Source organism: Falco peregrinus, chromosome 10, assembly GCF_023634155.1.
Source record: "Falco peregrinus isolate bFalPer1 chromosome 10, bFalPer1.pri, whole genome shotgun sequence".
NCBI lineage: Eukaryota > Metazoa > Chordata > Aves > Falconiformes > Falconidae > Falco > Falco peregrinus.
In genome coordinates this window covers 28,370,179-28,393,695 of record NC_073730.1, presented here as the reverse complement: position 1 = coordinate 28,393,695, position 23,517 = coordinate 28,370,179, and the positions used below count along the sequence as shown (strand labels likewise).

At 36.3% G+C, this 23,517-nt stretch overlaps 1 protein-coding gene across 2 annotated transcripts in view; it reads right to left on the bottom strand.

Annotated features, from left to right (window-relative positions):
* ZFYVE9 (zinc finger FYVE-type containing 9) overlaps window positions 1-23,517 on the bottom strand; it is a 61,614-nt gene that overhangs the window by 29,087 nt on the left and 9,010 nt on the right. For both annotated transcript variants that reach the window (XM_055814863.1, XM_055814862.1), the window contains exons 2-5: window positions 15,192-15,296; window positions 9,031-9,135; window positions 6,177-8,257; window positions 1,178-1,277 (exon numbers count right to left, since the gene is read on the bottom strand). In XM_055814863.1, coding sequence (XP_055670838.1) covers window positions 1,178-1,277; window positions 6,177-8,257; window positions 9,031-9,100 — 2,251 coding nt within the window. In that variant the 5' untranslated portion in view covers window positions 9,101-9,135; window positions 15,192-15,296. The remainder of the gene's footprint in view (window positions 1-1,177; window positions 1,278-6,176; window positions 8,258-9,030; window positions 9,136-15,191; window positions 15,297-23,517) is intronic.

The following is a 23,517-nucleotide window of genomic DNA, read 5'->3' as shown; positions in this document are numbered from 1 at the left end:
CTACATGTTAGAGTGTACTGGTCAAACCTTCCTCTACAATTGAAGTAACTTCTGTGATAAAGTTTCAGTTATCAAGATACATATTTACACCCTGAAATCAAGTCACTTATTCATCTTTCCATTAATAAACCAGAGTGCCAGGAATTTCTCATGATGAGACAGGTTTTCTCATGATTTAAGCACTCGCATGGATCCCCTCTCAACATAATCCAATTTTTCTACCTTCTTAATTCAAGACATAAAAACTGAACATTGAGTCTTTCAGCAACAGCTGCCTCAGTGTCATGGACATAAGTCAACTGGACAGCATAATCACCCAAAGGTAACTGCCAGCACAGGAAGTTCTTGAAATTTCAGAGGCCTCAAGGTGCAGAGGGAAGAATAGTCTGTTTGCCCATATCTATAACACATATCTAAAGTGTTAATACTCTAAGGGGCAAAATACAAAACAGATTCCATGGCCCTTCGGTTAAAACACAGTCTTTCCTTACTCCAAGCAGAGGTAATATAACTTCTCGTTTGTTCTACTTGTTAACCTCATAACTACGTGTGACCTCTCTCATATCCCATGTTCACAACAGACTTCTAGTCACAGCGCAATCCTGGGTTTGGCAGACTCCAGCAACATGCCCAAAGCAACAATCCAAACTCAGCTGTCCAGATTTGTTGACAGGTTTTTCGACTAGACCTCCTATTCCAGCATCAAGGAGTTGAGTTAGAAGAGCTGGATTAATTTGTGGATAAATATTACTTTCTTGATTTCCTGTAGTGCATAATCCAGAAGAGGCACAACTGCACTCATGACTCTTCTCTTTGGCACTCCATACAAAAGTGTAACAGGTTATCTAGTCAGGCATCAAAGGACAGAGAGGAGGCTCCTGAATTAAAAACAAAACACCCACCAAAAATCACCATTTCTGCAATCCTGGTATGGCACTCACAAATGAAAGCTTTCAAACTCACTGCAAGCTTACCAGTTTTTGCCTTTTGGTACTCGTATTTAGTTTAGGAATCCCCACTCTCCACAGGGATTCCACACTCATCTCCCAAGGGCCTTTGCTCTTTTAGAATACTTACCCATACAAATAAAGTATTTTGATTTTTTTTTTCAATAGCATCACTGCAGGTCAACAGAAAGCCAGTAAAGCACTGCATCTCAGATTCTCTTTCCACTTACCATTCATTAGTACTGAATGGCAGATAACACATACTCTAGCTTCCTTTCGATCCATGTACAGCAACTTGCACTTCAGGCTACAGCATGCTGCGCAAAAAACCTGAAACCAAAGGGGAAACAACTTAAAAGTTATTCAAAAAAATATGTGATCAGCTGATGAATTCAGACAAGAGAATATCTGTAAAGCTCTAAACATACAAAATAAGGAGGTAAATTATCAGTATTTTCCCATTAAAGCCATAGTGACTAATACTTGCCCAGGGTGCCTTTCCTACTAATCCTGATGAAGCAGTATTATGTACAAGACACAAATGTATGCTGTCCTGATACTATACTGTGGTGGTTTTAAAATATATTTGGCATAAATGACAATGGGTTAATAAATTCCTGCCTCTTTAGAATTAACCATTTGGGAAATTCAGTCTTAGAAAAAGCATGAGCACTTTCTAGAATGAACTGTGTTTAAATGCACAAGTTTTCTTCATGTAAGAGATTGCTATGGCACATATTAATTCAAACAGGTCATCTTTATTTGCACCAGGGCAATTCTTCTATATTAGCAACTACAGTTATTTAATCTCATCATATATAACAAGCTATTCCTCAGCTGAGACTTAAGTGAACAGTGATGTATCAAAATGTTTTAAGCATTCAACATGTCAAACGAGACATTTTAAAAAGCTGAATAATGTTGGTACTACAAGAAAATCTTGCTCCATTTATATAAATATATAAAAGCTCATATTTACATGATTACAAACTCCAGCATCACAACACTAGAGAGAAATCAGGAACTGCATTTTATGGATGCTGGCTGCTGAGGGGGAACTCGGTGCAAAACCCCTGGGAGGACAACCTGCTGCAGAGATGCAGTTGCATTGCTAGTGCTTCTCACCTGCACCAGCTCTAACAATTCCTCGGTCCTGGGCAGGAGGACAGTCTTGAGGCCTCCTCCAGAGAAGCAAAATCACAAAACATGAGCATGGCTTGTGCACTAAAACAAACACTTGCATGTAGGTGTGATCTTACACTAGCAATTGCAATCTCAAAATTCTGAAAAACAATGCCCTAATGATTTCTTATTTGTTCTAAATACTACTATTTTCTTTATTTTTTAAAAAATAGTATTTCCTGAGGGTTATTGTTCAGGTGACATTAATAATGATATGTAATGCTTTCTTAACCCAAACAATTATTCCATCATCACTTCAACTGCAGTATTTCTGTAATACAGACAAGAAACCACGTAAGATCCTCATATATAAATATATGTAAGCCTAACTAAATTTCAATCAAGTTAAAGATTGCACCAAATTACAACCACTTTGCAGCCCGTTACCTTTGCATTCTTTTAATGGCAAGCGTTTAAAATAAGCACATATGAAATAAGCCCTGAGTTCACCATGAGAGCTGAATATCAAATGTAAAGAAAGAGCAGTTCATCCTGTCTCATTTCAACCAGTTTTACTGTTTCCTAATTATGTCAACTTAAACATTTCAGAAGCAAAATATAAGTGTGTATACACTGGCCTTTTCATGCAAAAATAAAAACAACCCTTTTGCATATCTGAAAACTTTCTTTTTTTAAAAAATAAAAAAAGGCAAAGGTACTATGCACTTTTAAAATCTGATTTCTGCATTTACACCTTAACCCAATTTACAAGCATTCTAGGGAATATAAATAAGAGCATCACAGCATATTTTAGAGACATTTGACATAATTTCAATTCTCTGGGAGAAACTTCCAGTCAAAAGTTCAGTATTGAACATGGAAAAATCAATGTCTTCAACCATAAATGAAGGACCAACACAAATTAATATCTAATTTAGAACCCTTTCTCAAACAACACATTGTGCATTCAGCAAAGCTCCCAAGTGAAATGATCTAAATATTAAAAGAAAAAATAGAAGCAATGACAAAACATCTACACCTCTTCTCTTTGGCTGCATCAGCCTTCCAACAGTAGTAATGCAGAGGAAGAACACAATCCAGCACAACTGACAATTCAGTCTTGTTATTAACAATCACCAAGTCATTATCTCAGTATATCATGCTATAAAAAAAAAAATAACATAGCAGTGTCAGAGCAAGTTTTTATGTTACTAGGGTTTTCGGGTTCACTGGGAGTTGTTAAAGCATTAGTTGCTAGGGGGTTTGGTGATTCTTTTATACTTTAGTGGAAAAATACAGTTTTGGCTGTCAGTAAAAAGATGACAAGAAATTTTCTGGTTTTCCTATCAAGGACAACTGTTTCATCTGACAATAAAAAAATACATAAATGCACAAGGTAAAGTTTATGAATGCATTCACACACATTCTCCAGGTTCTTAATTCAAAATTTACTCTAAAGTGTATTACTTTCTACCACTCTCCAGAGGTTCATATCTTCCATTAATTTTGCAATTATTATCCTGAAATTAAAAACCGAGACAGACTTCCCAGGTGCCACTCAACTATTTTTAAATGCAATTTTCATTTCCAAATGAAATCAATACAATCACCCCTCCTACAATGACTTGTCATGATGCTAATAATCCTTAAAAAGAAACTGTTGTGCTAAAGTTTGTGTACTAAAATATTTAGTCACATTACTTCCCCTAGAAAAAATTAATTGTAAAAACTGAAGATACTGTCTCCCCAATTCTTTAGGTGAGATTCATACATTTAATAGAAACAATGGAAGTGTCACTGTGATTTGTAGTTACCTACACCACAGGCACATGGTCAACATGACTTGCTCTGGGGATGGTTATCTTAACTAGAAAGCAAGAGCAGACAGCTGAGACTAGCTGTGTTTCAAGCCACTACAGACAGATTCATCAGAGCTTGCCTTTCAAAGCTTTTGGTTTCTTTCCACCTGAAATCGTTACAGGAATTAAGTGTTACAAAGCAATTTGCAGTAAGTGCTAAGTATTACTTGACTTAGCATTTATTAATGAGTACTTTTTTTTTTTTTTTTAGAGAAAAATAACATACAAAGGCATGAAAGACCAGAATTTTCTGCCACAGTTTTTGACTGCACATGTACAAATTTGGCTCAGGCAATATTAGCTAACAAAAGCTTCTAGAAACAAGCCATTCTGAGGACTATTCTAATACTGTGAGAATATCAAATACTAATACGTGATGTATTTTTCACATCTGAGAAACAAGTTTTTCTCCAGAGCAGAGGTATCTTTTATTTTATCCATTCCCCACATATCATCTAAAACAACGCTGGTTGTTCTTCTCAATGTTTGTCCTCAGTACTCTAAAAGGAGACACACACCCTACATTTTGTGGCCTTGCTCTATCTGTGCATGTCTTATCTATTTTGTTTACAGATATTTTCATTTTCTGCTTCTCATTTGTGCATTTTAGGGTTTCAGTCATTGCAGGGAAGTAATTAAACCCCAGCAATGAACCTCTTTAAGACACAAAAGTATAAAACATTACTGTAAATGAAAATTGTAGTCATATTTCTTAAACATAAATCCCCAAAGAATTACCTAAATAACTGACAGTGTAAGTTAATACAGCAAAGCTAAAATTATGGACACTGCTTTAACTTACGTCTCTTACAGATTCTCCTTAGCTGCAATGAGAAAATTTTTGAACCCTTCGGATATTACCCAAAAGGTACACAAAAAGTAGGAATGCACCTCATATGGTGCTTATTGATCACCTGTGGTTACAAACTTCACATCAGGATCTCCACTGCAACCAGCCAACAAGAGGATGGGCAGAAGCAAGCAACTGAAAGTCCTGAACCACTGCACAACGAACACCTGCTTCACTTTTAAAAGGCTCCGGAAAGATTTTTTAGCATGTCTCAAAATCAAATTTGAATAAAATCTACTTATCTGGTGGTGTAGTGAAGAGGTTGAGTGCTATGCATTTTGGTTTACTAAAGGGACAAATGGGACACACATGTTGTCCATTACAGAGGACCTTGCCTGGGTTTTCTGCTAGGCTGCTTCCAGAAACAGGTGGCATAAGGATTTGAGCTTTCCAGATATGTTTGCTTCTTTTAGGTCCCTTGTTCTGGTCATTCTGCTTCCCTGCACTCTTCTGGTAGCAAAAGGTATCAGCCATAGCAGTCAGGAGGTCTTTCAATCAATTTCACACACCTTTGGATAGGCCCTAAATGAAGTTAATTTTACTCCAGGTTTTAATAGAGTTTAGCATTTCTTTTAATCTTAAAAATATTCATGAATATCTACTTGACAAGTGTTTACCACTTTTGAATTATCATATTTTTTCCTAAGTCTTCCCATGTGCCACTGACTCATATTTCAGTAAGATGATAATCATTCAGTAACAATCATTTACTGTAAACTTGCCACATAACAATTTGTGTTGACCTAAATGACAGATACATAGAAGTTAAAAAAAAAAGCCAACAATAAAATACCTCTTACACAACATAAAATGATACAGAAATGATGTTTTAGTTGTCTTCACTATAAAAGTTCTCACCACATGTACAAAGATCAGGTTACAGATAATTTACTATATTTTTTTCCAGGAGCAAACGTATGTTCTTTAAAATAATGTAAGCAACATGAGAAGTTAGTAAAGAAGACTTAAGAGAACAGAGCTGCTCAGCCATCTAAACCAGCAGGAATGCCAGCAATTCAACAGCACACTTCCAATTCACATCAATATGTTTCAGTATCTTTAATGGCATTATTGATGCACTAATTTCTGCAAACTAGTTTCCTGCACTTAGCCGTTTTATAGCAGTTCGACATGAATCCAATTATGTTGATGGTTGCAATCAACAAATACACTGCTCATACAGGCTAAAAATTGTTACCGTTAATTATTTTCTTTTAGAACCCTAAATAGATTAGAGCTTAGAAACTCCTTTGTTTCCTTCACAAACCAAACATGGCTTTTTAGGAAGAGATGTCACAGGTAATTACAGCCAGTGTCTTAGAAAGTCCTCCAATTTGATTTTGCGCAGTATCAGGAGAAAGAGGCTGCTTTGAGCTTACTCACAAAACACAAACTTACCTTCCCACAAGCTCTGCAATGATGCCTTCTTTTGGTGAATGTAAATCTGGCCTCACATTTCATACAGTTTGGTGCTTGAGAATCTGGAACCCAAACTGGAGCCACCTCACCCAAAGTCGTAAAAGGTTTTCTGGCTGGAGCTCCAAACTGACCAGCTCTGAGATCATTGTCTGGACTATCTGGGGCTACTGCAAGGCACGAACTACTAGAGACTCCAGATTCATACTCTTCCAAATGTTCACCATTAGTATCAGTAACAGAGGCATTTGAAGATGTTTCACCAGGAAACGCATCTGCTGTGTCCCCTAATTGTGTCTTAACAAAGACATTTTTGTTTTTACTATTACCTCCACAATTTGGGGGAACAAGATCATTTTGTAAGTGGTCCGATAATGGCTTCGGGATCTGCAGTTTAAGATTTGTAGGTTGTTTAGGTCTTGCACCACCAAAAGGAACACTGATAGATTGCAAATTAGTCACTGGTTTTGGTGAAGTTTGCCCTTGCATGGATGAAACCTGACTACAAAGATTATGTAAATAATTTTTCTTTATGTGGTCACCAGTGCTGTTTAAAATAAGACCACTCCCTTCTGCGGTCTCATTTCCTCTCTGTTCATAAACATTAGCATAACATTCTGACTTGCTCTCCTCTATCTCCTTTTCCTCTGTTACCGAGTCTTCCTTGGAGGGTAAAGTCTTTGGAACATGAGTAACAACTGGGTTCTGCATTCCATAGGAATCACAACCATTAGACAGCGAGCTTGCCGCTGATGTAGCCATCACATCAGAGAGACTGGACCCTTCAAGTTCATCTATACCAGTCCCTTTTAAGTTTATACCTGCCTCCATCATCCCATCTCCACCTTCTTTACTATTACTACATGTCTCATCAGGCTGTTTTGTCTGCAAAAGTCTTTCATTCTCTCCCAGAGTTTGCTTATTATTCATCTCATTCAACTTCGTCAGTTCCCAATTAGTCAGCTCCTGAGATTCAGGGTAACACTCTGCCATGCTGAGCAATTCTGTTGTGCCAAGATTTTTATCACATTCAATGACTTTGCTTTCAGTGGCACTAACATCCTCAGGGGCAAAATGTTCTGCAACACGTTCCTTGTAATTGCCACTTCCAGCCACATTAGGTTGACAAGTTTCAGTGAGCCCAGATAGCCTAGACTGTAACTGTTGGGTTGTTTCCTGTTCTGCAATTAAGCTTCCATTACTTGAACCAGAAGAAAAGTTTTTAGCATCTAGATCCGTTCTCTGAGGAATGGCTTTACTAGCAAAATTTTCAACTGATACACAATTTTCTTGCATTTTAACAGTACCATCAACGGGTCTCTGTAAGAGAGTCACTTCATTAATCCCCGCAGTTGTAGCCTCTGAAAACAGTGAATCTTTACTCATATTAAAATCATCCTTTAATCGAGAGGAGGGGCACGCAACGGTCAGGCTTTCTGGTGAAGCGTTGATCAAATGACTTAGAGAGTCTTCTTCACTGCACAGCCTATTTACTTGCTTTTCTGTATCTGTATCTTTTTCTGTGGATCCATTTACAGTAACACTAAACTGATCACTCTGTGGGTTTTCATTATCCAGTGTAAAGCTAATAGTGTCCGTTAGGGACTGACTGTTGTAGTTCTTACAATCCAGCAAATCGCTACTTTGTAGTGTTCTTCTGTCACAGTTATGCATGACTGCCACCACTAATACATTTTTCTCCTCCGGCAAGCAAGGTGTATTTCCACATTTCTTTTCTCCTGTTTCCACAGTGTTACACTGATCATCCCGATTAGTATTTCTTTTAATCAACTGATCGTCTGCTGCTGCCTGATCATCAATCCACATGACTGGGGTCTCTGGGCTTATGCTAAAATCCTTTCCATTAGCACAGTGATCCCCTCCTCCTGTCGGTGTAGTCACTGAATGAGTCAAGGAGAAAGACTTTAATCTCTGTTGACATTCATTAGGAGTTGTAGCTTCATTCACATTGGCCACGGTTGGGTTAAACGACAGACGACGAGAAGGTGGATCTAGAATCTGATTCCACTTTGCACCCAATAGTGTAGGTGAAACAGCGGCATCTGAAAAAGTGTTTAAGTAAGAGAACTTACTGTCCTATTAAAGCTACAGGTTCTATGAACTGTTGCATTAGAATGCCCCAAATATAAATGCAGAAATGTTCAAATATGGGCACAAACAGTAAAACTGCCATAACTAACATTCCTGATGAACTATTAGTAGTGTAACTACATAATGTTTCTGTAACTCGAGAAATTTAGAGCTACACCAATTAGTATCAGGTTGAATTTGCACATGCAACTTTAAACTATTAATATACTTTAGACAGCTAGAAAAGCCTAAAAGAATCCCACTCCCATAAATGTTGAAATTCCTTGACAGCACAGAAGTAGCAATTAAACAAAAAACTTGATACTTCAAATATAACTTTCATTATATGATTTATGTGGCCTAATAAAACATTTCTATGCTTGAGTCTCCTGAAAATGCAAAAGAAGCTTAAAATAAGTTTTGCCTGATTCGTTTAAAATAAATTTCAATACTGCCACTGCGATTAAGCTTCACAAAACCTTTCTATAAAAAGTGTATAGAAGATTTGCTATTAAAAGAGTGAGAAATTTTTGAAAAGAGTAAACAAGAGAAATGGAAACAAAAGAGAATACTACTAACAAATACTGAAGGCACACCATGCAAAATTAACAGATGGTTTTTGCAGCTTCTGAGATTAATTTGCAACTCAAAACGAAAAAGGGTATCACAGATCTCTCCCTCTTCAGTGTTGTTCTCTGTAAAATACATCTAATGTGCATCTACGATCTCGTTCAAAACAACTCACCTTCGTTTTGCTCAAATTCATCTAAAACCTTATCGAGGTTATATGCCTCTGCTTGGAAATAGTTCTCCATTTGTCAGGGAAAGACCACCAGATTCCTGTCTGAACCTGCCAGAGAACAAATTACAATCAGATATTTAACCTTCAGTCAGCAGTATTCCACCACATATTGCCCTTATTTATGGGCAAAAAAAGTCCTTTTTAAATCAAATTTTACATACATTACATGCGTAAATAAAAAGTATTTTCCAGGAATAAAAATTATTTGTGTGCTTAAACTGGCTTAATTCAGATCAACAACCTCCCCAAACTTGTTTTGGATTTTATTACCTCCAGTGTCCCACATTAATCTGTCTAACCATCAGGATCACCACAACGGTAAGAGCAGAACAGTTCCAACACCAGTCAGAAAATAAAAGTCTAGAGAACCAGAAAGCCAACTAACATTCTGAAGATCCAGATTTCAGTTCCATGCTACAACCAGTTAGTGCATGTGGCTTTGAACAAGTAGTTTAACCTCTCTGTGGTTCTGATTTTTTTAATGTATACTAGGTTAGCAGTATTCTGTATCCCTCCTCGGTTCCGAGAGGTGCTTCAAAGATTCATAGTTGTAAAAGTTGTCAAAGGACTTAATGGGCGTTACTTGAATTATGCTAGCCCTTAAAATGCCTGCTTTATTATTTGTTTCACTGCAAGGAAGGCACTGAAACTCTAGCAAAACGCACAGAAGTAAACAGTCTCATCAAAAGATAGTTCTTTCAGGCTAGCAAGGAAGGTGACAAGGGAGAAATTAAAAAAAAACAAACCCAACAAACAACCCTAAGTCATGAAATAACTTGCTACAACTTCACGTAATAAATAACATTTTTGCCCTAACAGTAGGAATATGGTCTTCTTGCAACCAAAGGCTTATATCAACAAGACACCCTGATTAATTTTTTAAAAACATTCACTCCCAGTGAAGACATTTTCACTGAGAAATGTGTGCCATAACCTATATACCATAAAGAGAGACCTTGATTTGATCTGTTCTCTGAACATCATCCAGAACAGCCTTGTTCTCTTCAGAGTTGGCTTTCAATGTTGTGAAATAAGGAAATGGAGGAGGAGAGAGTGAGAACCTTGTTTTGCAGTAAGAAACAGTGTTAGACCTGACAGCCAGACTCCAGCTCAATTAAAAACCTGCTCTTTTACACCAGAGATACAACAGACACAAGAAACACATCAGAGGAAGTTTCCAATTTAAAAATATACTTTAACATTACCAACATAGTATCTAGATTTGAGGAAAACATCAACAAGTTTTATTTCAATTACTACAACATTAAATACAGTTTTGTATTTATTGTGAGCAACAGCTAGAATTAGGTTATTGGTACAAAAAGATAGTGCATTAAAATACCATAAAATGTCCAAGTTTTTAAGGTTGACCTCAAATTTGACACGTGGTGTTTTTAAAATATGATCATGTTACAAATAAATACATTGCAATTAAATATAATCAGATTAAATCATGTTTTAAAGACATGTACAAAAGCCAAATAGATACAAAAGAAAATTAGTGTAACAGCAACTTCAAAATTTCAATAAGCGTCACCCAAAAAAAAGACCACTTTGCAAAGAAATCCAGAGATTAAACTAGACTTGTCACCTTACAGACTCCCAGATTTGTCCTCTGTTCTGGGATTTTAGGTTAACTCCTTCTGCAAGGAAAACAGATGACTGGCCATATCATTTACTGTACACAGATGCACCGTTCATAACACGAGCAATGGAAAAGCTGGCCACGTTGATCAAAGGTTGCATTTCAGAAGTCTAAAAAGCTCAGTACATTACATTCTCTACCAAAAGTGAGGTTCTGACCTCTAACTGTGACAGACCATATGCTTTGATCCCTTAGATACCTACTGTAAGGTCTTCCTGACTTATCCAATCTGTCCACCAAGTCACTGTATTAAAAATCTTTCATACCATTTTAACCAAAACAACTAAATTTAGTTCACACATTTCAGTTAAACCAAAATGGTTTTAAAAACCAGATGCTTCTCCTTAGGCATACAAATACTAAATAAATTCAAATTACATCCAAACTGTGAGAGTGTGGAGGTTCTCTTCACCTCATTTCAACTCCCTAATAGGAAACATCTTTACCAGCTCAGTAAGTATCAAATATTGAAAAGTGAATTAGAATCTGTCCCAATGAATATGTCCCTTGAATTTTTCCTCTGTTCAGAGTTCTAAACGTCAACCAAAATTAACTCACTAAAGGAAAACTCTTTTGTACAAAATACCATAATATTATTTCACATCCATTTATAATGTATTTAATTTACATGATAATAGTAACGTTCCAGTCTAGCAAACAACTGATGAAGATGTGAATAATTATTCCTAGGCAAAGTCCTACTACTAAGGTCAATGATGCAAAGAGTATTTGTCAGTGAAGCACTGCAAGACTGAAAAGTAGCATACAAAATTTTTGTGTTCAGGAGTTAAACTGTGACGCTGTCTGAAGCCGCCGGACTCAGATTTCCATGCACCACCACAGTGAAAAAGGGCACCCAGTCAAGGCATTCACTAGGACATGGACACAAATTCCGCAATACAGGTGGCCCCAAAGAAACAGGCTACAAGCACTGATATTTTTGTTTGCTTTGCTTATTTTAGAGAAGATAATTATTACTGACAAGCAAGTTGATGGGGAAGAAATACTATGCTGATTATATAGTTGCTGAAAACATGTTTTTAAGTAACTCTTTGGATGACTGCATTTTAATTCTGTGTAACTTAAAAATGTTTAGAAAAATTCAGACCTGACCATTCATAAAAATTCAAAACCCGACTGAAAGTCTGATAAAATTACTTCAGAACTAACTCAAAGTTATGGAAATTGGAGTAAGTAGAAGTCACATTTGCCTGTAACATTTCCTAAATGTAGCCCTGTATTAGCTAGCTTTTCATTGTCATACAAATCAGGAACAAGAAATGCCTAACCAAAGAAAGCAGTGTTAGAAATTCATAATAAATACAACCATTTTTATTGACTTTAGTCAGGGTTTGGCTTTTAAATTTTGTATTAAGTGTGCTTTTATAACAGTAGAAAAAGACAAATATTCAGACTTAGGAGACCACAAATTTAATAATAACAAAGTCATATAAAGAAGACTTAGAATTTTGTTCCCACTCCCTTACAATCCCTATGTCGTTAATACTTCATATCGTCTCTGTGCAAATATTACTTTATTAACATCAGTATTATCGAATATTGAATATCTAATATTTGTAAGTTTAAATTTGGCCTAATATGACAGGGATTTTTTTTCTATATTTTTAAAAATTCTAAGTAGTGAGAACTATGTGTATACAAATACACGTAACCATATGAATTCTGAAGCTCAAGTACTGGCACACAAATGTGCAATGGGCCAAAATCCAGACTGATGGATGCTCATAGTCCAAACTGAAAAGAGAAAATACCTTTTATATCATTATTGTTATTTCACTTACTGATGTACCAGGATATATGGAGAATTTTTTATTTTTAAACTCACAATTGCTAAGCTGACAGCCATTCTAAATGAGATCTCATTGTCTATGCAAGTAGGTATTTCTCAGAAAAGGTCAGCTGCAAATCTTCAGGCCCAGTATCTAAAATAATCATTATTTTCATTATTTTTATAATATAAAAGAACACAACAACCCTCCCAAACTTCTCCAGAAGTTTCTGTCCAAGGGCAAAACACTCTGCCAAACCCACAGAAGTCCTTATTGCCTTCTTCCTGACAGAAAAGAAGGATGAGAACTCATGTTCCTAACAGATACCCACAATGCTTCTTGACCAATACATTGTCAGCAACTCGTATTTTTGCCATTTGAAGAACTAATACCTCAACTCTGCACAGACAGCAACTCAAGATCAAAACAGAAACACAAAATGCTCTAACTTACAGCATGCTATAATAATAAGGTATGTTTTCCCCATGGTTTAAAATTTAATTTTGTTCTGAATATTCCTATGAAATATCCAACATAAATAAAAATAAACATATTCCTTTACAGGTCTTTGGGAACTTTGATTGTAACTCACAGGTACCACTATAAAAGCTTTAGAATTATTCTAGTCCCAAACTTCCTTCTAGTATAAAGGTTGAAATTACATTTTTAAAGGATCCTTGATAGTCGTGAAACTCTTTAGTATTGCTCAACTATTCTAAGCCATGGCATGCAGAGAAGCTGACGAGCAAACACACAACTTATCTGGAAAAATGAGAATAAAAATAAGAGCAAATCAGGAAGAAATTTCAATGGCAATTCCAGTTGTATGCTGCCAAAAAGAAGACAATTTCTAAAGCAGTATATATATTAGGATGAACAATCTAAAGAAGATATTGTGGCAGTGCAAGGAAAAGGAGATGTGAATCACCAGTGAGTGAAAAGCGTAAGATTTTTTTTCAAAAATGCAGTCCTCCATGCAAAGATTTGGCAGAAAAGACTAATTTTAGGGGGGACAAAATAATTAAATAGCAAAATTATTATTTGTTTTAATTCTGTATCCAAACCCAAAAAGAATACAATGGCTACCATCCACTGGTACAGGAAGTCCAGAACCCAAGGTCACTTGTTACCTATTGCAGAGTCATCTTCTGTGTTTCATGGCAAAAAGCCAATAAAAATATGCTGCCTGTCAATCGGATTATCTTCAAGCTCCTGTTGGATCTCAAATCACACGTAATTCAGAAACTCTGTGGTTTACTTATCAATTTCTTCTACAACAACATGGACTTACCAACATCTTCATCTCTAAAACATAAGAACTTACTTTTTACCAAGCTTACGTGCTCTTTTCTCCCCTAACATCTAAACATAAAGGTGCATGTACCAGAATGTCTGTGTCATACGTATCCAGAATTACTATCCTAGTCATCGTAGTATTTAGACATAAGACAAACTTTAACTGATTAGTGAGGATGGAAGGAGACAGAAGTAGAGGACAGAAAATCCTTCCTTAAAATTAGATGATAGTCTGAACCTTGGATACTGCCTCTCAAGACAGCTCAGATATCCCACGTGCCAGCTTCCTCTTGGGAAATGAACTGTACAAAGAGATAGGCCTTGCATTATACCTGCAAAGCAGCAAGCCTCTTACTTGTTTTGGTCTCTACAATAAGGAATTATGTAACCCATGATCTTCTGCACTGCACATCCTAAATTAACCTCAAGATTTTTTCACCACTGGAACCGACAGTCTTAAGTCTTTCAAATATCCGTGACTCAAACGGTAGATGACCAGCACACAATCACATTAAAAAGCTATAATAAAAAATGTACCAAAGGAAATAATACCAGCATACAACTAGCCTCATAGGAAATGCCTAAAAAATCAGAGAGTATGTAAAGAACCAGAATATAAGATTCCAGGACTTTATATCGTGCTGTCCCATGTAGACTACACTTTCAATATGAACCTGAACATATGCATTTCAGTAAACTCTTACTAAACAAAATACTCAAGTAGTTTATTATAGTCCTCACCAAAAATATATATGAAAGCCTCCTAAGATGAAAGTCACAAGGGGCACAATCAAACTGAAACGCAACATTGCTCATTCATCCTGATAATAATCAGATGTCCAGAATATGTCATTTTCCCATAGCATGACAAAATTTAATTACATATCAACTGGACAAATTAATTTATTAGATCTAGCGCTTTTGAGGACTTGCTTCAACTCTGAGAAACAATGGTCAAGTCCACATACACTGTTCCAGCTCCCTTTGATGATCTTTGTATTATTTGCCCCTGGGCGGAAGAAGTCAAGCAACTTTGCTGTAATGAACAGCTTGTTCAGAGTTCAGCCATAGCTGTGTTTTTAACTGCTGAGCTCTGCCTACAGCACAGACTGAGGAAGAAAGACTTTGCGTGCTTCTACACTCCCCCAAACAAAATAAGACACATCTTTGCTCTAAAACAAGGCAATTACTCTCAATAAAAACCAAAACAACAAAATGCTAAAAATCCTCCATCATCTTCTATATATATCTCTATACACTTCTATATAGAGGTATATGAATATAAATATATATCCATAAGCATCCATAAAATACATGCATTACAAGTACATACCCCTGAATCATTATATTCTAAAACAGAACTTGTCTCTTACCTTTTCCTTTTATACATATGTTAAGAAACGAATGACCCTGTGCCTACTCATGATGACTGCAGCACAACCAGCCAGTTCTGCTGAATCAGTGTGTTCTACTTGATCCTAGAAAGAAAAAATAAACATGTATTTTATGATTGGTAATTCTGCCACAAACCATGTTTTTTCAACGTATGACTGCAGCTAGCACAGGCACATTTGGCAAATGCTGCAAGCCTTCAAATTATTTGGGTAACACTTAGAGCTTTAAATTCAGGGGTCTATGCACTATGCCACTATTGCACTCCAATATTTTCATGAAAAAAGCTGCTAATAAACCCCACACTGCTACCTACCTACTATTATTCTTCATCTAACTGTAAACCCACAAAGTGATGCAGCAAGTCCAAATGTCCTTGTATTCCTGATGACCTTGACTGTATGCTTAATCTATAAAACGAGCCTCTGAAGTTAATTATATTACACTACAATTAAAGAGCTAGTAGCTTTGATACTCAACAAAAATTCATGGCCCTCTGAATTCTGTAAACTGTACTCATCAGCTTCCCACTGATCTTGTTACCACTATACAACTGGTTTTGTCTTCAAATTATTCCCCCTATAGTCTTAGGCTCCCTTCACTTCCTAAAGGCATCTTCTCTCTCTCTCTTCAGAAGAAACTGTCTTGTTCTCCCAACAACAGCATTTCTACAGGTCAGGCGCTCATTTTCACAGGCTGCATCTTAACAGTCAACATAGCTTAGAAATCCACCAGAGTCATGAGCAAAAGAAAGAGACTAGTTTATGACAAACAGTGCAACAAGAACAGGGAGTGAGAAAAGTTAAATTCATGTTTTAAGGTTTGCTGGTGCCAGTATTTGACCTGTTAGATAGTTGAAATATTTATTGATGCTCTGATGAAGCAGCAGCATATGTTAGGAAAAAAAAATATCTTAAAACTCCAGCAAAATTATGAGCCAAAAAAACCCCCGCAACAACAACAAAAAAACATAAAACAAAAAATCAAAACACCAAACAGTTCTCCATGCATGAAAGCAATATGCAGTGTTATACTAAAATTTTCCCAGGGTTGTTTATTATTCTTTTCAGAAATAAGCTACAGTAATAATTCCAGGAAACTAATGAACTGGACAGTAGCACTCTTAGTAGTACTATTTCCAAAGTCAGAATAAAACCCCACAGCTTTGTATGCCAACAGAACTGTTCCTGTATTCAAGTAAGATACTTCTACCTCTATAAGCTAAGATAAGGTTTGGATATTTGGGAAATAGAAATTACTACATTACAAAGTTTTTCAGAGAGGCTTCATTTGCATGCAGAAATGGAGGTGAGGGAAACTTAATTCCACTGAAGGCATCAGAATGATAAGCTTTTTCAAAGGATGTGAAGTACACGTGGCAGTGGGGCAAGGTTATCTACACCACCACCATGTCCCCTCCTGGCCTGCAAGTGGAGGAAAATGATTCAGTTTTCATGACCCCTTTGAAAAGACAGATAAATCAATGACAATTCTGTTTGTGATTTATGATAAGGCCTGACAACTGCATCATGAACATCAAACACATTTCACATAAACCAGTCAGTCATACATTAACCACAAAGTTCAGTCTTTACTGATCAGAAATGGATCAGACCTAGCAACCTACAGCTGAAACGTGCTGTGCTGTTACCAGTGCTCTAAGCCAACAAACCTTCTAGGTAAGTGTTCAGGGCAACAGTACAGCTTTATTATTCATTGTTTTTATTCTGATCCACCTTCCTTGTTCCATTCCTCCCAGGTAATAACTTTTTTGTCTGTTACCATTCAACACAGAAGAACACAGATCCAATCAATTGCTACCAGTTTCTAAAGAAGGCTTTGAAGAGATATTACCTGGAGGTCCTAGAGCTTTCTGTTTACAGTTCAACATTTACTCTCACAAAGACCAATGTAAAAATCAAAGCATGCTTAAAGATATGGAAGTAATATAATTAAACAAAAAGCAATTTTAGAAAGTAAATTATAAGGTTTGGGTTTCCTGAAAAAATTATCAGGTTCACAACAGAGTCAAATTCTTTTTCCAATAAGAAGCTAATGTAAGAGAACCATATTAAAATAAAAATCAGGTACAAAAAGAAAGCTACAAAGGAGACCCAAAAATATTCACAATGAGCTATAACGTGGTGATTATTAGGTTTTCCACAAATCATACACACTGCTAAAAAAAGGTTCTGTCACACTTGAAAAAACACATACACTACCACCTAAAAATTATGTGCCTACTGAGACCTAAGATCACTACAAATGAAGGCAGCCCAGTGACTCTGATGTTCCAGCTTGCCTGCTTTGAGCATTTCACAGTTTCTTATCTCTTCTGCTGATGGTTGGCTGAACTCTTCCGTCTCCTGCCCTACAGTGGTATCACTCAGGTGCTGCTTTGGTTATACCCTACGTGTATGGTTTCCCTCAGGAGCTCCAAGAGGGCGACTGCCAATTACTGCAAACGTAAAACAGAAGTTGAAGAGAAATTTGACACGCAGAGACGTGCCCAGAATAAAGAGAGGATGAAGAAGAGAAGAGCTCTAAAAATATAAAATTAGAAATATCTTCCACTAAAAAGAATGTAAAAATGTTTACAACATCAAATGGAAGTAATCTGAACTAGCACAAACTGGAATAGCCTATAATAAAAGGAAAGAGACTGAAAAAGAAGCAATTTTGATACTATGTTAAAAAAATGTGGAAAAAGCTCAAAGCATAAAGAGATGTTAAAAAATGCTTCCATCTACTGGCAAGGATCCAGCTCTTAACTACACTACAGATACTCTATAATGTGCTACCAGCGAGATGTCTTTGAGTAGGCAGGAATACATTTGCAGCCATTTTAAGGCACTTTATTATTGCTAGATTAGTTGAACTAGGCATTATCTTCAATGCAAACCCAGATTTCACTGCTGGTATCTTAACTTCCTATCTTGTCTACGCTCTGGAACTATCAGATGGGAGATTCAGAGAGACTACAGACAGGGGATGTATTCAGGTCCCAACTTGGCAAGAATAAAAACTACAACAAAAAATACTACAGCAGGGCGTTACAGTAACAGGAAGCAGTATAATTAAACAAGAAGGGAAACAGGTAGAAAGTTTCAGGACACACATCAGTTATACAATATGAATTATCTTATCTGATCAGCTAAATATTCACAAGGGAGAAGAGTGGGGTTTCTTCACTCAAGTAATTAAATGCTTGGAATAATGGTAATTTACCAGGCACCCAACAATTCTGTCACTTCGTAATGGCTCCTCCTTGGCGAATCAAATTAAGCGGCAACTTTCAGTCAAGTTTCACACTAACAGGTGTTTGTATTATTTTTTAAGAATTAATGTAAGTAAAAAGACTAAATCCTGCACTGGCACAATCCTTCCACAAAGGCAGTCCTCCAGACCTGTCTCAGGACACACTTTAACAGCAGCACCTGCAATCTACATGGGCAGAGTATGTCCATACTGACTGAACGAAAGCAGGCTTCACTCTCCATTCCTGAGCACTCCATTGACTCTCAAACAGCTATTCATTCTGTCCAAAGACAAAGTATGCGGCTCTTTCTACCTAGTGTGTGCTAAATAAAAGGAAGGGCAGGCATTATAAAATTTTGTGACACAGCAGTAGCAATGTCTGTGTCACACGCTTGAAAATGCCTGCAACAGCAAGGACTTCGGATTAGGCCCCAAATTAAACCTGTTAACATGAATTGCTCTATTAATAAATTAAACTAGCAGCCATGCAATGCAACCAGAAAAAAAAAAAAAAAGTATTTTAAAATTCTAATCTATTAGAGACTCAAATAATAACAGATTTTTCAAAAATACCTTGTCTAGGAAACAGTTCAGGATTAGAAAATCCCATTAAAACTCACCATAAATCCATTTAGTATACAAAATACTAAAAACAGCAGCAAGAGATTAAATGTAACAAATATAAACAAGGTACAGCCGCTGCTAATCCTTTTCCTACACCAAAAGGTCAAGATGACCAAGTAACCTTCACTTTTATTTCCCATAATTTGCTGATGTTCCTACTACTCATCAATGTAAATTAACCAAAGAGTAGACTGGGGCATGGCAGGCTATTTCTGTGTAATACAACACTTTGTACCAGCTCACTACCCATGAATGCTGACAAAAGATGAACTATTTCAGTGTTGCATTGGTTTGTCTTTTTTTCCAATCAACTGAACAGAGATGGACAGTATCTAAAGCAGAAGACAGTCTCCTGAATTATTCTGCTCATATTTGCATCTTTCCCCTTGACTTTTCCCCATGCCATTTTAAAGCTATTATTTTCACTTTTGTCTCCAGCCAAGTTTCCATAAGGAGACATTCACACATGCCAGAGCAGTAGTAAAGCAGTGAAAAGAGCAGCAACTTCAAAGAAGCATCATAGAAAGTATCACAGTCAAAAGTAACAGGGAGACAAGAAAAATTATAGCAGTGTTATCAACCTTTGTCCTCCAGTAAATAAGAGTGAGCAGCCAAACTGAAAAGGATACCTGCTTTGTAACAGTTTACAGTAGAAAATAAATTCCATTGCCTACCCTTTTTACTATTTCAAGGAGAAAGAAATTGATTTATTTCTTGACTCAAAACCCAGCCTTGCCAAAAAGCCGGTACTTCCCTCAGCACACTGCAGAGGCAGGACCCTCAGCACCTGGAGACGGGAACTATGCGTCCTTCTTACATAACTATTTTCGACTGCCTTGAAAAGTATCCATCCCCAGCTCTATGGAAGAACAAATAGATAGGTTTACACTGCAGTGCTGCCTTCCATGCAAGTTTTTCCAGAGGAACGCAGTTGGAAAAAAAGAGAAAATCCTTTCCTGAGCTTACTCAAACGCTCATAGAGCTCACTTCAAAATTTAGTGTTTTATAAATCTAATGTTTTGTAATACTTGCTTGATACAATTTCCAAGTTCAAAATATTGTAAACCACATTAAAAAAATGCAGTGTATTAAATATAAATTTAATATGAAATCATGTTTCTGCATCTGTGCATGGATTCCATGTAATGTCACCAATGTAACAATGTGGTTTTTTAAAAAAATGATACCTTTAACATACCAAACTGAAACTGTTATATAACTTTGTTCAAATACAAACTGAAGTAAAACATATAGAATAAATGGGCTTATGAGATTACTTTTTATGTTTCTCTATTTAAGAAACAAGGGTTTGACTATTAGAAGTTAACATTTAACAGATTTGAAGAATAAAATTGTTTGAAGTCACACACTATGTATCTCAGAGTGGATTAACCCTGTATTCTAATACTTCAGTAGAAGTTTTTCTTCTTTCTAATGTAGGGTAGAAACAAGAATGAATCCCAGATATACTGATCATTGTTTCAGATGTTTTTTTAGATTTGGGAAATAAGGGAAAAACTAAGGTCCTCTAGAATCACTAAATAATGCCTACAACTGCCAAGGAACTGTGCTTTTTATAAAACCCACGAGGGGCCAACACTTGCAGGTACTGTGAGCAAAATCCGTACCTGACCATAAAGCCAGAATTGACACACAACCAGAATGGGACAGATGAAAAGGACAACAGGCAAAGAGGGAAACTGCTTTGCTACCATTTACTAGCCCATCAATTCTGTGTTGTACCCACTGGGGAAAGAAGCTGCTAGAAGTGATACAATTTATACACTCAGCTGCTCTTTAGAGAAAGGACAATCTGACAATCGGTACAGAAAAAAAGTCTGAAAGTCTACAGTCACTCTCTACTGAAGAGCAGTCAATCAGCTCCCAAAGCTGCCTTTATCAACACACATGGATACACCCTTCTTCCAACACTGCTGTGGTCATTTTTACTCATTTGATAGCTATGTAACATTACTGTGTTCTAAAATCTTCCACATACATATTTTAAACAAATACAATTATAGACAGCAAACAGTTACTATTTCTCAAATCCTGTTAGGTAGAGCTGGATTACCGTGCATCCCTGAAAATAAATTCAGAGATCAATGATTTTTTTTTTCTTTCATATTCCCTTCAACCTGAAATTACCTCAAAGGAACTTCTAATTTCTATTTTGTGTTGACCTTTCTATTCATATCATGCCAAGATCAAACATATATATACACGTGCGCACACGATACTAACACATTATAAAACATTGCTGTCTTGTCAAATGTAGCAAAGTTCACTCCCACATTTGTGATCATGATCTAATAACTACATTGCTGATGCTCACAGTGCATTACATCTCAAGTCATCTGTAACTAGTAACTCACTCAATACAACTCAATACATCCATGGCAACAGTGTGTACTGAAACTGCTATTTTTGAGTATCATTCTCATTTATGCTGAGGTCCATTAACATGCTTTTAACAGTGCTGAAGGGACTAAGCATAACCAACAGAAATGGTGAGTAACTTGCATTCAGATTCGCTGTAAAGCTTTTTGTATTTCATTGCTCCAGTGGTGCAATATACCAATCATGACTTTTACTTAAAATTTATGTAAGACTCAGAGAAGTTTTAATTATAAAACTAAGTGCCCATAGTTCTGTATCATTGTTGGCAGTCCCAGGAAATAAAGGCTTACCAGATTAAAAAAAAAACATCTAAAATTGAAATAATTCATTATTATTGAGTCAAAATATAGTTTTCAGAACTCTTACAAAGCTCTAGGAACACCAAATCCTCGTAAGCTCAGATGCATTTCTCAGATAGTCCAAAACTCAGAAATCTCTGCCACTTCTTTTGTCCACTGATATGGCAGTTGATTCTGCTCAGCCATGAATCCCTACTTCTGCTTTACAGCTCCTTCTAAGACTGTAGTATACGCACATTCCTTCGTCAATCACTTCTTTCTGCATCCTTTTTTTTTCTCCCTACCCATGTTTCCTTCCTTCTCTGACCAATAAAATAAAAGAATGAAAAAAAAAAAAAAGAGAGAGAGAAACCCGACACATTTCAACATCACTATTCAGATCTACTGGTATAAACCAGTTGTAAATAACCCTATTAACCACATGATATCATTCCTCACTTCTAGGAATGGTGGGAACAAACCCAATAGCAATGGTGATGCATCCATTTCACAAACATAAATGAAAGTCTTTAGACAAAACAGCTATGGGGCAGGAGGAGTAGTGGCCAAAATAACAGTCAAATCATAAGGCAACATTGTAACTGTAAAGCTGCCTTCTATCCTCATTGTTATTTACTGTCAGCATGGCTCCTTCACAAATTCATTTAAACCCTTCGCCTTTTAGCTTGTGAAATAAAATTTTTGACATGTACCCACACTGGGTACTCAACATCCAGGATCAGCACAGCTACCTTCTTTCCTCAGGCATCTAAGTATTTCACACCTCTAGTTAAGAGAAGTTTTATTAACTACAGAGGAGCTACTATTATACATTTCCTCAAAGTAGAAGGTACAACTGCATCTACAAGCCATCTGTACAGAAATTAAGGTTAATGGCAATAATAAGAAAAAAATATTTAAAAAAGATAAAATATAACCACAAAGGGCATTATAGGAAAAGAATGAGGCAACAAAACCACTACATATACATGTATCTATTGCCCAGGAGTCTCAAGAAGTTATTTCTAATTCTCATCATAATAAAACCCATGTTCATTCTACAGGAATATAGAAAAAAATAAAAATCTATGTACAAATTCCAACGATAGGTTAAAATGCATTTTACAGGTGACTTGTTAACTAAAACTAAGGTATATACAATACAGAAGCTATTAGGCCAGTATACTAATACAATTACTTGAAAGCACAAAAGTATGTAAGTAGACCAATGCTTAAAGTAATGACCTTTTAAAGCTGTATTTATAAAAGAAACAAGAACTGTGAAATACATGAAGTATCCTGGAGTTTTATTCAGCCTTCATCATTTGTACAAAAACACAGTATGAAATTCCCACAGCCAATTGCAATTTGATGTTTCAGTTAAGAGGCTGTTTCTATATATATTCTATTCAAAGCAATCTGTTAATAATATAACCTAAGAAGTGGGCTTTGCACATACTTTCAGCTTCACCAAATAAGAGCTCATTAAAATACTCATTTTGAATTAACCAATATAGCACTCACAATGTAACTTTGTAACATCATGACAACCAATATGCTCTGCTAATCCATCAAACAGAAGCAGTAGCCGTGTTCTGAAGTATAAACCCCCAAAAGGGTGTAAATCAGATACCTGTGCCTCCCCCTCTGAAACACCCCTCAGAAGCAAGCAATAGCATGTGTTTCTACAGGATTGTAGAAGGACACGCAATTTCAAAAAGGCTGCCAGATAAATGAAAAAAAATAA